This window comes from Adiantum capillus-veneris, chromosome 13 (assembly GCF_014529385.1).
Source record: "Adiantum capillus-veneris isolate H3 chromosome 13, ASM1452938v2, whole genome shotgun sequence".
Lineage (NCBI taxonomy): Eukaryota > Viridiplantae > Streptophyta > Polypodiopsida > Polypodiales > Pteridaceae > Adiantum > Adiantum capillus-veneris.
In genome coordinates, this window is record NC_140943.1 from 24,977,438 (window position 1) to 24,992,636 (window position 15,199).

Genomic DNA, 15,199 nt, shown 5'->3' on the forward strand with positions numbered 1-15,199 from the left:
TAGGAATGATCCTAAACTGTCCATAGTCGTGGCAACATGTGAGCCACGAGAAAAACTAAATAACTCAACATGCAGAGACATGTTGGGAAGGGCAAAGCTCTCACATTGGTTTTCCTATTGTACAAGGAGACATGGGCCTTGCCTCTTCATTCTTAAAAGAACAAAGCTAGTCACTTGGATATATGCCTCTCATTCTTTCCTCTCAAAGCTAGTCACTTGGATATATGCCTCTCATTCTTTCCTCTCAAAGCTAGTCACTTGCACCAACCCCTTAGTCTTAACAAATGAAAGAGGTGCTAAAGTCAAATTTTCCCTGTTGGGTTCATTTTTCCTTTGCTCTCATCTAGGCAATAAAGAGAGATACAATGTATTTCTTCTTGCTGAATTTTCAGTCTGTCTTGCCCACTGTTAATATCTTTGTAGTCCCCCATTTTCTCTGATTTCAATCACAACACTTGTGCTAGCCTCGTGTCATGATGCTGCTGCTCATTGGGGGAGAGATGAGGCCATTAATGAAAAGGATGTGTGTGTGTGTGTGTGTGTGTGTGTGTGTGTGTGTGTGTGTGAGAGAGAGAGAGAGAGAGAGAGATATGCATGCTAAGATTTCCAAGCACAGGGCAGGCAAGTCATAAATGTTATGCTCCGGTCGCATGAAGGGATGGATGTCTGGTACTTCAATCTGCAATTTGGTGAACTCTCGGCAACCTACAATAATGGATATTACAGTTATTGACTTGATAAAACCATAAACCACCCAACCCACCCACTATGAATGCCACACCCTGCATTTTGAAGAAGCATTGCATTGCAAATGACATCATCCTACTGCGAGAGAACCATTGCGACCATGTCTAAGCACTCAAGTTGTATACGCTTCTCCTTGCTAGAGTTCATGACTAAATTATTTTATGCCACTAAGACCACCGTGTGCACAAGCCATTGTATGCAAAAGGCACTAGTCTGACCATCATCTATCTACATGTGCTTCTTTTAGTTTTGCCTGCTTGAAAGAGATTTTTCCATCAGTAAACCTTGGCTTTCGCTTCACGCCATCACAAAAGCTCACCTGGCTATGGGGTTCAGTTGGCTTCAATGAGGATGCAAGTTTAGGGAGCTAGAAGACGCGTTGCATGAGGTACATCGTTGCTTTACAAGAGGCACCAAAGACTGCACCACATCCGTCATGAAAGGCCGGTAATCAGCTTCAGGCTGAATACACATTTTTGCTATGGCAGCTACCTGCAAAATACATTATTCAAAACATATTTCCTAAGCAGATGAGAACCAAAAGTTCCTGTAACTATGTCGCTTGAAAAACACCTGAATCAACTCTTTCAAAGTGTACTGCCCCTGTAATACGGGGTCCACCATGTCTTCTACACGTTCTCTGTCTGTTAAGCGTGGTAGAGCCTGGAACAAAGCAAGATAGTTTGATTTCAAAACAATCAATGATGGGAAGCTTGTCTGCATGCATCAATTCATCACGTTCTGCAAAGTTTGCCCAGTAAAAGACACAAAACATTGCATTGACTTTTCAGACTTCATTAAGCGTAACCAGATCACAACATTGAAAATTAAGAAGCTAAGGCTTTAATCTGGATAGAGAAGATTAGCTCGAAATTGCTCTCAAGAGATTTACAGAATTAGTCTCAAGAGGTTTACCCTTGCTGGCCGATGAAAACATTCCTCAAACTTTTCCAGCTCCTCCTAATCTATGGCCCATAGTCAGGGATCCGAGGCTGACAAGCTTGTTTTGAAGAGCATTTATTACTTTGAAGTTCATTACACCATCCCATTCATAGACAGATTGTCAATTCAAGATTGTTAATTTAGTGGTCTCAGCCCTTTTGATATACCATGTCCATGATCATCTTCTCCTGAGGAGCAGCGTGATCCATTGGAAGAGTATTTTTACAAGTTACAACAACACAATTCACACAGCTACTTTTGAGATTGTGAAAGGGCATTGGCTTTATCAGCCTCCTTGGTGCAGTAAACGTCAAGCGCATAAAATAACATGCATATATGGCGGGCTTGAAGAATAGCAACATGAAACACCTCCAGAAAAGCTTGGACAGGAAACAGGCGAAGGGGGCACATGTACAATTTTTTCAAAAATCTGGCTTTATAGCTAAGTTCATCCGAGCAGTACTGAGAACGGTGCAAACTGTTCTGATTAGAGATATAACTTTGCCAACCTGAACCTTCAATTGGAGGATCTCGTTCTTCAAAAACTAATGCATCATGTCAACAAAATAAGCTGCTTTTTTTGGTTAAATAGTGGTCACACCTTTCGAGTATGATCAATCAAACATGCCCTTGTTTGGACTCCCTGGGTATCTAGTTGCTTAATCTAGCTCCAGATAAGGGCCTACCGATATATATGGTACCTTTGGCAATGATCCTCATGTTAGCTACCTCATGCCAATGATCAATGTTGCAAAAAGTCATCTAGGCATACCATGTGCTGAGCTTGATATCTCAATACTCCCCCTGAAGCTCAACGCAATCTCTCATACTCCAAGCATCCCTTGAAATCGCCTCAGCTTCTCTGCTCCGAGGGCCTTCGTAAAGATATCCACAATCTGCTCATCCATCTTCACGTACCTAAGGGCAATGTCACCAGCCAATATCATGTGTCTGATGAAGTGGTAGTGCACCTCAATGTCCTTCATACTCGAGTGGAACACTGGCTTCCGGACCAACTGCATGCTGCTAAGGTTGTAGCGGTAGTTGATAGCCGGCCTCTGAACATGTATGCCCAACTCTCCAAGTAGCATCTGCAGCCATGCCACCTCCATGTTTCCATTGCAGCACCCCTTGTGCTCGGCCTCTATACTTGACAAAGCGACCATGGGTTGCTACTTGCTACTCCATGTGATAGCAACACTCCCAATTGAAAACATGAACTCATTGGTAGATTACCGATCGGTTAGACTATCAACCCAATCTACATCCGTGTAACTGTAAAGGTGCGACTCCAAGCCAGCCTCATAAGCACTCACCTAGCGCAATGTGTGCCTCATTGCATTCAAATATGGCTTCCTAGGAAGCAGCATAATTTGGCTCTCCAACCAACCGTGTAACTCAAATTTGGTCACCAGATTGTCAACTACCCACTATCTTGTTGTACATTGAGGCATTCTCAAGCACATCACCCACATCAACGTGCTTGTTTACGACCTATTAGCCTCATAAAGGAGTGCATAGTCCCAAAGAGTACGATAGAAATCTGCATATGCGACATTTGCTTGTGGGATTGTGAAACAAGCAATCCGATTGGCTCGTTGCTAATGTTCTCCCTGCCACCCCCTACTCGCCTTGCGCCATCTGCTCGCCATCGCCCCCTGCTCCCCTCCCGCCCCCTGCTCGCCTTCACGCCCTGCCCTGCCTGTTGCTCTGCCTGCTGCCCGCTTGAAGGAAGGGGGGGGGAAGGGGGGGGGGGGAGGGGCTGTCGAGGGTGAGGCTGAGGTGGAGGCTGGAGCAAGGGCCTCGCCCTGCTGAAGAGGTTGAATCGGTTCCCCGTGGGAACCCACTGCTGCTGGGAAGGAGCCTAGGGACCACTTTGAGTGCCAGGCTGGCGCAGTGGCCCCTGTCGACGTCGACCATGAACCTACTGCCAACCCTCCTCCTCTTGAGCCCTAGGCTCGGAGGGTGGCTCTGCCTCCGTACTCTGTGACTCTGACTGCAGTTGTTGGCTAGCCCTTGAGGGCTGAGACCGGGCCTGTGGTGTCGGTCAGGGTCTCCTCCATGGACAAGCCTTCGCAAGATGGCCCATCTGTCGACAAATGAAACACTGATTCGGGAGGCCCGAATACTTCATGCTCTGTCGGAACCAACCCCCACTCACCCGAAGAAGTAGGATGACCTTCGGGAGAGTGTGGATGTCCCTAACCAGAACACGTACTAAGGGGATGCCGGCCGCCTTGGCAGTTACCGAGGCTGCCGTACGAGGTGTCTCCAGGACAGTCCCAATCTCTAAGCCTATCCTGGACAAGTACTCCCTCCTCAAACCAAGAAAGCAGACAAAGATGGGAAGGTTTGCCTCCTCTACCAGAACATCTGTAGCTCAGTCAAAACCATGCCTCCACTGTCAAAAGTGGGCTCGACTGCTTGGATGGCCAATTGGCTCATCGCGATGACCTTGGATGCCATCTCGGAAGTCTTGAATTCTATCTCATAGTAGCCGCGTCCGAGGAACTGAACATCCAAGATCTTGCCCACCTCTGCGAGAAGGTGGGCCTGGAGAAGATCATGCAGCTCTCCTCTGCTGGGTCTAGTGCTGAGAATCTTGCAGATGATGGCAGTCGCCTGAAGGCGTTCCACCTCTACGGCTAGGCTCGCTTGCTTTGTCGTTTCGGTGAGCAAGCAAGTCGAATGGTGGGCTCAACGGGGTCAGGCGAGGGGACTTCATTGGAGTCCCTCTCTGGCGGAGCTTGAGCCTCCATCTCTGTCTGCTACTGTGCAGAAAAGGCGGAGAAGTGTCGGCGAGCGGAAAACCTCCTGCTGGGCAAGCACGTCGAGAGTGCTATCGAGACCAGTCAAGCAGGATTGGAGAGGCGAAAGATTTGGGGCAGTGTGCAAGCGGCGGGACAACGGGCAAGCTGAAGGGCAGGGCAGCGGGCAGCGGCAGGGAGCGGCTGGGCAGGCGGACAGGTGGCGACATCTCGCCCTCCTCCCTTTGCCGCTCCCACTCGCCCCCCTACTCCCCCATCTCCACCCGCTCCAGTCCCGCAGCCATCCCAAGGGGCAGGGCCTTCCTTAGCTCCTAGGAGATCTCTTGGTAGCGCTTTTGCCACAAGTCGCTTGCCGAGAGAGGGACAGACATCCTTTCTTGTGACCCCCTCTTCTGGTGCAAACGTCCCCCTTTGCAGCAGTTCCTCATGGTCTAACGAGCTTCAACATTCGTTGTGGTTGGGATTTCTTTGCCTACGACTTTACACGGTTTCTCGGCGACCCCTCACCAGACCTTGCGGCAGCATGCTTCAGAGTTCATGTATTGTTCCTTGCAGCTAGGGGGATAGAGGCCTTGGACTCAGCCGTTGGCTTCTCTTTTCCCCTATGCGGCAGTGACCAGACTGAGTGGACTATAGACTCAGTGTCGGAGTGGCTGCAGACACAGGCCCTAGAGTTCTCTCATCACATGGGAGACCTTGGGGTTACAGACTTGCTTCAGACTTTATGGACGTTGGCCAAGTTTTCTGTGACACCTCCAGACGCAACAAGATGTAGACACATTGTGGTTCACTTCTTTGCTGACATGCAAAGCCCGCCATGTTATGTACACAAACATGAGGACTCCTGGACAGAGGAGGTTGCTTTGCGCATGGCTTCTACCTGGGCTTGGGCTAGACACTCTTTGCAATCACGCCTATCTCGAGGACGCTCGAATGTGGATTACTACCCATCCAAGCCTACCTCGAAGATAGCGCGGTTAGCTGCTGCTACAGCATCAGTTCTCTCTCTCCCCATGAGGATCATCTCATGGAACGTACGGGGATTAGGTGGGCCCCAGTTTCAGCGTCAGAGTGGCCGACTGCGTCAAGAGCTTCAGCGATTGCCTTGTGGGAGGAGAGATTGACCTTCTTATGCTACAGGAGCATCATCTGTGCGAGAGCCGCATTAGACGTTGTGGTCAGCTTTTGCGTGGACGATATGAGACTTTTTGGTCAGCTGCATTCGGACATGGAGGCATCCAGGGCGGGGTATGTATGACTATTGCGGATTCTTTGCAGCATGCCATTGTGGACAGAGGGATTATTGTGCCAGGCAGGGCTCAGTGGATCACTATGCAGGTTCAGGGTTGCCTCGTGGGCGAGTGCACGTGTAGAGTTTTGGTCTCAGATTGTTCAGTCTCTTCCGCAAGCAACAATGGTGCATTGGGGGTGACTTCAACATGTTGGAGGACCCCTCTGACAGGATTGGTGGTAGCCATACTGCCCGTCGGGTCAGTTGCTTTAGAGCCAAAGGACATGCGTGCGGTTGCTACTGACTTCTACCGTGATCTACTGTCTGCAGAGCCTCAGTCAGAGCATCAGGATGCATGCAGAGAGCAGGTGTGGACATAGATGCCTTGTCTTATGACTGAGGAGATGCGCCAGAGGCTTGAGCTACCTCTTCAGCTAGAGGAGCTACACGCGGCTCTTAGAGCACTTCCCTGTGGTAGCTGTCTAGGTGAGGATGGTTTGACTCCCAGCTTTTTCTTGGAGTACTGGGACTTGCTTGGCTCAGATCTCTGCAGCGCTTTTCAGTACATCCTGCACACAGGAGAGATGCCTGATAGCATGAGTGAGGGCCTGATTTACCTCATTCCCAAGGAGGGTGGCTCCTTGGATGAGATTCGACAGTGGCGACCCATCACCATCCTCGACTCATTCTACAAAATTCTTGCCAAGGCTCTGAGTTTGAGGATTCAACCACTTCTAGAGAGCATTATACATGGGACACAGACAGGTTTGTCAAGGAGCGTAGTATCCTTGACAACATCTTTACTTTTTGGGAGGCTTCTGCCCTCACGCGGCTCTGTGGTGAGGATCTGGTGATTCTTCTTCTCGATTTTGAGAAGGCCTACGATAGAGTTGATTGGGACTTTTTGGAGGGCACTCTACGCAGGATGGGCTTCTCAGATGCTTGGATCAGAGTTGTGTCAGCTCTGTACAGACGAGCACACAGTCATGTACTGTTGTCGAGAGGTAGAGGTGATCGTTTCATGCTCACACGTTCGGTCAGACAAGGCTGCCCTCTTGCCCCCTTCCTCTTGCTGTTCTATGCTGAGGCGATGAGTAGGTTTTTGGTTTCACAGCAGGTTGGTTTGCGTGGCTTAGCGCTCCCTAATCGGGGAGATGAGCTACTGGATGTTGAGTTTGCAGACGACTCAGCCTTGTACTTGGATGGCCAGGAGGCCAACCTTCACAAGTGTGAGCAAGCTCTTGAGACTTTTTGTTGTGCATGAGGCGCACTCATCAACTGGAGAAAGACGGTGGTTCTCTCAGCTGGTAGTGCTTCTACGCCTGATTGGATGCCAGGTGAGGGTTTCAGATGGATTCCCCCAAGGACTGCAATTCGATACTTGGGCTGTCAAGTTGGCTTGGACTTGTCTCCGGAGCAGCAGATTGCTTCCCTCCTCCTGTCCATCAAGGGGAAGTTGTTACATTGGAGCTCCGCACGACTTTTCCTGGCAAGCAGATTTGTAGTGGCCAACCAGGTGTTGTTGGCTACTATGTGGTACATCACTTCTTGTTGGATCTTTTCAAGTTCTTGCATCAGCCAGGTAGAGAGGCTGATCAGGAACTTCCTTTGGTCAGGGCGTGACATTCAGATAGCCCGGGCCAAAGTGGCATGGCAGGTCATCATTCTTCCTTGTTCTCAGGGAGGGTTGGGGATCATAGACCCAGCACAGCATAACAGAGCCCTTCTAGGGAAGTTAATCGTCAAAGGACTTCTTCCAGGAGAGGAGCCCTAGAAGGAGTTCTTGCTTCAGCGGCTTAGTGCTAGAATGCCTCAGGCTGGAGGCCCCTGCCGACCTTCGACCAGATGGATTTTCACAGAGATGCGCAGAGTTGGCTTGAGCAGGAGACTGGAGGAGCGCTTCGCTGTGACTCTGCTCCGATCCTGGGAGCAGCTGCGGAGAGGCCTAGAGCAACATTAACCCACTTGCACATAGGAGCGCCTAAGACAGCCCCTTGTTTGAAACCCCCATGGATGGCACTCAGAGAGACCACTTGGTTAGTAGTCGGCCTCATGTTTCCTGGGGTCCCATTGCAGAGGGTCCAGCACGCACTTTACGTTATTGGCTACAGTTTTCAAGCTTGTCAGAGGATCTTCAGGGCATCCAGCTATACAGGGCATGAGAGGGTTGCAGAGCATGTGTCAGGACATCTCACACGCAGTACTAGCTAAGTGGCTCACACCTCTCGGGTCAACAGCGCCCAGATGGATGGGGGCCTTCACGCGACTGGAGATTCTCATCCCAGTTTGGGCCTGCTCAGAGACTGTACCCTCCCTGTTTTTCGAGCTACAGGGTGATCGACGCTTAGACCGAATTTCAGTAGAGGCCCCACAGGTGGCAGAGTGCTGTTTTCAGAGGATCTGAGTGGTAGGCATCTGCGGGAGGGCTTGTGTCATAGATCCTGATCCAGCAACTCTTGAGACTGGCCACTCGAGACTGTGGGCTTGGGAGAGTTGTCCACTGGCACGAGTTCAGTGGGATCCTAGAGCGTGGTTTTGGAGGGACCCTTTCTCCTTAGCAGACCATCCAGGCGTCCCTTTCTTTCAGTACACTGTTCGACTAGGACGTCACATACGGGCAACATAGAGAGAGGCTCGTCCTGCTGCAACACCTCATTGGCAGGAAGAGGATCTCACAGTTGAGTTCTTGGCAGCTTTTTGGGAGAGGTTGTGGGACTCCACACAACCGAGGCAAGTCACTTTGTTCCAATGGTTGGTTGCACACCGAGCTTGTTAGATGCAGCGGAATGAATGTTTGCGCTTTTCTCAAGATGAGTGCTCCAAACTGTGCTCAAGGTTCCTTTTGTTCTTATGGAAGGTAGAGCCTTCCATTCTTAGTGAGAAAATGCTATGATCACAAACAAAGTGAATGGACACTGTGCGTGCAAGTGTATGAGATTGAGAGATAGAGAGAGAACAGAGATACGACACCAGAGACGTTGTAAAACCCTCCTCCGAAGGCCCCACTCTCATCGGCGAGAGTGGTCTACTTATGATTGCACAAATCTCTGCAATGCTTGGACTTGCCGACGATGTCGACGACGATGAGGACGACGACGAGACGGGCTGAAATCTCAAAATGCTAATGGTTGAAATCTGCAATCTTCTATCTGCTGTCCAAAAACGCTATGGGCTGAAATCTGCTACAATCCAAAAACGTTGATTTGGGGGCCTGTATCTGTGGGTCTTTGTCGCTAAAAATCTGCAGGTTTAGGGCTGAAAACTGAGGTGTCTTTAGGCTGAAAACTGATGGTCTTTCCGGGCTGAATCTACTACTCTTTAGGGGTTGAATCTGCTGGTCTTCATTGCTTGGAATTAGCGATGTCTGCAACCGATGGGATCTTCAAAAACGCTAGGCTGATGTGTTTCCTAAAAACGCTAGGGAAGGTTCCTCAAAAACGCTAGCTGGTTGGGCCTACTGGAGATGATGCTCATGCAAAAACGCTATGCAATGGGACTTGCTGGCGATGGTGTGATGATGCAAAACGCCAAGTGCTGGGGTCTTCCATCGCGGTGATCTTCTGATGAGAAAACGCTAGGGCTGATTCTTCTTACTTGGTGAGGGAAACCGCCAAGGTCTTGTTGAGAAGTTGTTTATTGAGCTTGGCTCATGTTGCCTCTTCTACCAAATAGTGCTAGCTCTAGTTTGCTTATATACAAACTTAGCAAAATTGCCCTACCTACTTTCCAACAAAAGTCACTTAAAAATAATAAGTGAAAAATGTCAAAAATACGGAAAATAGGCTAAATGCACTGGAAAATTCCCTTGACTGATTCTGATGGGAATGCTTATGATCATGTTGTGTGCAACCAGAGGATATGCATCTACACTAAGTGATTGGGCATGCACGGTTTACGAATAGACTCACAAAAGTGCCAAATCACTTCTAAATCTAGACTGACTGGACTGACTGAACCCTGATCATGATGTAGCTTGTCCACGGACACATAGGGTTGGATGTGTCACGTGACAGAGCTACAGCAGTTGGGAGCTGGCTTGTACATAGTGATCTCTCGGCAACATGTGCAACTTGTGGCCATCTTGTGGAGAGTCAAGTGTCACTGTCTTTGGGACTGTCCTCTGGCACAGCACGTTTAGCTTCGTGTTCTTCGACTAATGCCAGCTCTTTCCATAGCTCGGCAGTACACTTGGAGGGCAGCTGCTTGGTCCACTCTCACGGGCCCGACACTTCAATTTGAGCTATCCTCCACCAGCAGATGATAGTGATGCAGGGGGGTCGACCTAGACTCCAGCCTACTACAGAGCTTACTCCACAGGAGTGGTGCAGTGAGAGAGAGGAGTGTTGAGAGCTCATCTGCGGCCTGACACTCTGGTTCATCTGGCGGGCCTTCTGCTTCCACATCTTCAAGGCTTGCCCTGTACCACCAGCAGAGACTGTTCGGGATCTTTGGCTAGAGCTCATCCATACTCTCAGAGGATAGTTTGAGAGACTCCACGGTAGCACCGACCGCATGAGGGAGCGCAGAGAGGCTTTCCTTCGACTCTAGCGCCCTGGGCCTTTTTTCACCATGGTCCAAGGTGTGCTCAGATGGCACTACCGTCCACCTGTGTGGCTTTTCCCTCCTCCCATCTCTTTATTTAGCCTCATTGTACATATGTTGTTTTTTCATTGGGAGAGTCTCCCCATCATGATTGTTGTAGCCCTCTCTTGTAGAGGTGGTTATAGCCCTATGGGCAGTTTCATTAACTAATAGAGGATCTTTTTCTTGGAAAAAAAAAAGAGTGCATAGTCCAATGTAGCACTGACATGCCGCAATGTGCCCCTCCCTCCATCCAAATGTGGCTTCCTAGGATGCTGCATAAAGTGGCTCTCCAACCCCACCATGTAACTCAAATCTGGTCGTGAGATTTTCAAGTAGAAGGTACCCACAATCTTCCTGTGTAGCAGGAGGGCACCACATGCCAACGGGAAAGAACAGACGAGATAGCTTTAAGCACTAAAAATAAAATCTGAACTGAAAGAGATGCACGACACATGAGACGCGAAGTGACGGAGTTCCACCCCAAGAGAGCACTGGCCCCAAACCCTGGCACCCCTTTTGGTATTTCTTTATATTGCTTAAACTCAGTACAACGGCAGGGTCGATTGTCTGCACCTTTACCCGAAAGAGTGCCAGACAATGTCCCCTTGCCACATTTAAAGGCCCTAGGTCTATGAAAAGCAATTTACATAAAAAGCTTCGCACTCAAGAAACATCTCTCCAAAACTCGCACCGAATCATGGAAATTCGTATAACTGCCATGTGAACATGCAGCAACGCAATTCATAGAAGTCCGTACAAGCTTCCACGTGGCACTGTTAGCTCAAAAATTTCTGAGGGTCATTCTGAGGGACATTCCAAGGGACAATCGATTTTCTTATTCCAGATCGGAGATCTTGAATCTCGGCGTAGCAAAATTAGGCATCACACCCAGACCGCGCTGATCTTGAACGGGTGTCTCAATGCACTAATAATTACATACCCGATGTTACAAGACACAACGAACGCCGCCACTAAGCACTCCCCCGAGACAGACGGTCTGCGGTATGAGGCTACTCAACGACTACATCACTCCCCCCACAAACAACCTAAAAAGGTATGGGCCATGAGCTCAGAGGATTGATACAACCAAACGTTCCCTAGACCGCAGCCTGCATCACTTCGAGTTTCAAGCATACAACCAGACGCTCCCAAACATCTCGTCTACGTCGTTCGGAGGTTTTCTAGCGTACAACAAAACACTTTGCAGACATCTAGTATGTGTCATTCGGAGGTTTTCAAGCGTACAACGAAACCATCCCCAAACATCCCGTCTGCGTCGTTCCAAGGTTTAGACGATACCAAAACAACACTTTTCACTACTCCACCTGGGAGTAAATCACCAAGCATTGAAACCAATATTAAAACTAAAGTCAAACCGGCATGGGGACAAGTTTAAAACAGATACAATCCATTTCAAACAAATTTCAAACAATACTTTCTCACACAAAGTTCAAAGGTATTTGAGAGTCAGAAGCATTGATCAACTCGCAAAAGACAGTTTCTTTTTCGGTTGGCGATTCTCCCACACTTGACTGGATGCCTCGCAATGGCCTTCATTGGATCCTTCCGGGGACGCCCGTTCGCTATTTGGGCTGCCAGGTTGGCTTGGACTTGTCACTAGAGCAACAAACTGCCCCCCTCCTCCTAGCCATTTGGAGGAAGCTTTTACACTGGAGCTCGGCGAGGCTCTCTCTTGCCGGCAAGGCTATTGTGGCCAACCAGGTGCTTTTGGCCACCATGTGGTACATCACATCTTGCTTGATCTTCTCGAGTTCTTGTATCAGCCAGTTGGAGAGACACGCAATTGGCTCGTGTCAAAGTCTCCTGGTAGGCCATCACCTTACCTTGCTCTCAAGGGGGACTAGGTATCATTGATCCAGCATGACACAATACAGCCCTCCTTGGGAAGCTCATTGCTAGGGGTCTTCTTCCATGGGAGGAGCCTTGGAAAGAGCTCTTGCTACATAGGATCTGAGGCAGAGTTCCATAGAAAGGAGACCCTTGGAGCCCCTCCATTGGGCCTGAGTCTTGGGAGAAGCTGAGGAGAGAACTTGAGCAACACCGGCCCACATGCATAGAGGAGCACTTGAGACAGCCTCTTACATGGAACCCTTTGTTCAATACACTGCGATGTCACATGGTTGGCGAGACATGGGGTCTCATTGCCGCATAGAACACATACAATTCCTGGCGAAGCTCCAAAATCATCAGATGGCACATCTACTGAGGCGACCAACCCAGCACAAACCTGGCCCCCAACAAAACTTCAACTACTAATAACTTGACATCCAAATCTCTGATTGCCGATCTGAAAAGACCAACAGGCTCCATAAATCAAGCACTACACACCCATCCGTTGAAATTGGCTCCGACCACCTAGCATCACCTGGCCTATCCGTCTCAGATCTGCAATGCACTCCAACTTCAAAGCCCCGTATCTTGCGCACCGTGGCTCTGTTTGACGAGCCATCTCGACGTGCTCCTTCAACACTTCAAGCTCTACAAATCTGAGCCAAAAACTAACACCTCACACATTCTTTACTTGCCACCCTATGGGACCCTATCTGGAACCCTTTTGGCCTATAAAACCACATAAAGCATACATTTCCTCTGCCACTTGTCTGCTTAGGCTCTTCCTATCTGCTCTAGCCCTCTTCCATGTATCTGTAAGCATACACATCACTGCATGTGCCCTCTACTCGCCACATTCACAATCTTTTGCGATGGAACTGTGCATATCTGTGGGGGATTAGCAATCAGCTAATCCGGTTTCTGTTCAAAAGGCTCTTGCCTTGGTAAACGTGCATAAAATCCCAAGAACTGTAATAGTCAACTGAGAAGCTCAACTAGTGGGATTACCGTATGTGCAAAGAGGGGAGAGAGATGCATGAGAGCAAATCATCGCGCTACATGAGACAAAGGAGAAGACAAGCTTTCCATTAAAGCTGTGAACTTGCACCCACTACTCACACACACTCTGTAAATGCACTTGTGTTGAAAATAAGTCTCCACTCTCAAAAATGGGTGCCCCCTTTTGGGATGGATCTGGCAAAACACTATGGGGCCGCCAATTGTCCAGTTTGCCCCTTTAGTTTAATTCCCCTAGTTCCCACCAGCTTATAAAGTTGTAAGTGACTTGTCGAGTGGCCCAAATTCCATTTGGCACACACAGACTTCCATACTCATCAGAATTCGGTGCTAACTAGCCCGACCAATCCCAGACTGATCGACCTAGACTCCCAATGTGAGAAACCCGTTCGGCCGCAACCGTTTCAACACTCGCCATGCAATGTCCACTTGCACCTTTTCAAGGGTTCCGGGGAAAACAAGTGAAAATAAAATAAATAAAAATATGTAGTACATATTTAAAGAAGGCAACAAGAAAAATACACCTCTTGGTGACATACCCCCACCCTTGAAATACTGCAAGCGATCTCGCTTGCATGCCAAATAATACATGTTGATATCTCTGGATATCACATATATTCTATGATGGGAATCCAAGATATACATGCTTCCGCAAATGTAGCGTTGGACGATTAAACAATCCCACCAACCTGGCTACCACACATATATCAAGCAAGAAGTCTTTTAGTGTAATCTCAAGCACAAACTTCTCTAGCCAAATTCTGTATGGAAAGAGTAGATACGATTGCTAAACTACTCCGTTGAGCATCATGAACCATGCTCTCACCTGGCTCCAAAGAGCTACATCAAGTCACTAAGGATTCCATCTGAAAGGCTTTCAAGGTATAGTTACAAATTGCAATAGCTAAGGTGAATCAACCAGTTCAGACTCTTCCATCCATTTAGCATCCAATGAGGGATAGTTCTTGAACTTCACCAAATAACGTCTTGCAACCTTTCCTTTAACCTTCCTTTCTTTATATGCCACTATTTGTTCAGGAACAAGAATCTCATCCAATTCTTCCACTTCGGGCTGTTCCTCATCAAGCATATTCTCTGGCACATCACTAACAAAGGGCCTTAGAAGGTTGACATGAAAAGCATTATGTATTTTCCAGCCTTCTGGTAGCTTCAACCTGTAAGCTACATCGCTGATCTTTTTTGAAATCTGAAAAGGTCCATAATATCACATATTGAGCTAGGAAACAAACATTCCTTGCCTTTCTTTTCCTTAACCTAGCCTTTTCAAAGCACAAAAGTAACAAATCACCAAGTGAAAATACAAGTTCACGATAGTGATGATCAACTGCTTTCTTTTGCTTAGCCTGAGTCTTCTCGAGAGCAATCTTTATCTTCCTGTATGTTTCATCCATATCTTGCACATACTTGTCTGCCTCAAATATCTTGTCCTTAGTTTGCAAAATGGGTGGGACTTTCCCTTCTTTCACTATCTCAAATGGTGCCTTGCATATTGACATATGTTGTGTTATTGTAATCATATTCAACCAGTGGGAGATGGTGTTCCCAAGTTGCTTTGTGTTCTGACCATAACATTTGAGTAGATCTAGGACAGTGGAATTTGCCTCTTCTGACTGTCCATCAATTTGTGGATGAAACGAAGATGAGAACTTTAGCGTAGTGCCCACGTTCTCAAACGATTTTCTTGGGCAATCCCTTTCAAGAAAGTGGCAGCCTTGCGCATCTTCGAAGACTCTGTGAAGTTTCCTCCAGCATAAGCCGCATCAAACTACTGTATGAGGGTCAAAGCCTTCAATTGATCCTCAGTTCCCTTGAAAGTTTCAAACTTCATTGCTTGCCCACCTTCCTTGTAATCTTTAGGCTGACTCAAAGGAGCCAAATTGTCATAAACAAGTACTCATAAAGTGGTGCTCTAGGATTGACCATTCCACTACTCGCATCACCTGTTTTACTTGTCATATCTGCATTTTGGGCATATGGCTGCGAAAAACAACCATACCAAATTGTGTTCCAAGCATTCGAAATTGACCATAGGCACCCT

At 48.1% G+C, this 15,199-nt stretch overlaps 1 protein-coding gene across 2 annotated transcripts in view; it reads right to left on the reverse strand.

The window, feature by feature from the left end:
- Positions 1-297: 297 nt before the first annotated feature.
- LOC147443718 (putative serine/threonine-protein kinase PBL7) overlaps positions 298-15,199 on the reverse strand; it is a 52,325-nt gene continuing 37,423 nt past the window's right edge. The window contains exons 6-9 of one of the 2 annotated variants that reach the window (XM_086526521.1): positions 1,321-1,410; positions 1,162-1,239; positions 1,067-1,087; positions 298-705 (exon numbers count right to left, since the gene is read on the reverse strand). In XM_086526521.1, coding sequence (XP_086382647.1) covers positions 598-705; positions 1,067-1,087; positions 1,162-1,239; positions 1,321-1,410 — 297 coding nt within the window. In that variant the 3' untranslated portion in view covers positions 298-597. Of the gene's footprint in view, positions 706-1,066; positions 1,240-1,320; positions 1,411-15,199 lie in introns of those variants that run through there. The other variant, XM_086526520.1, reaches the window with a different exon arrangement.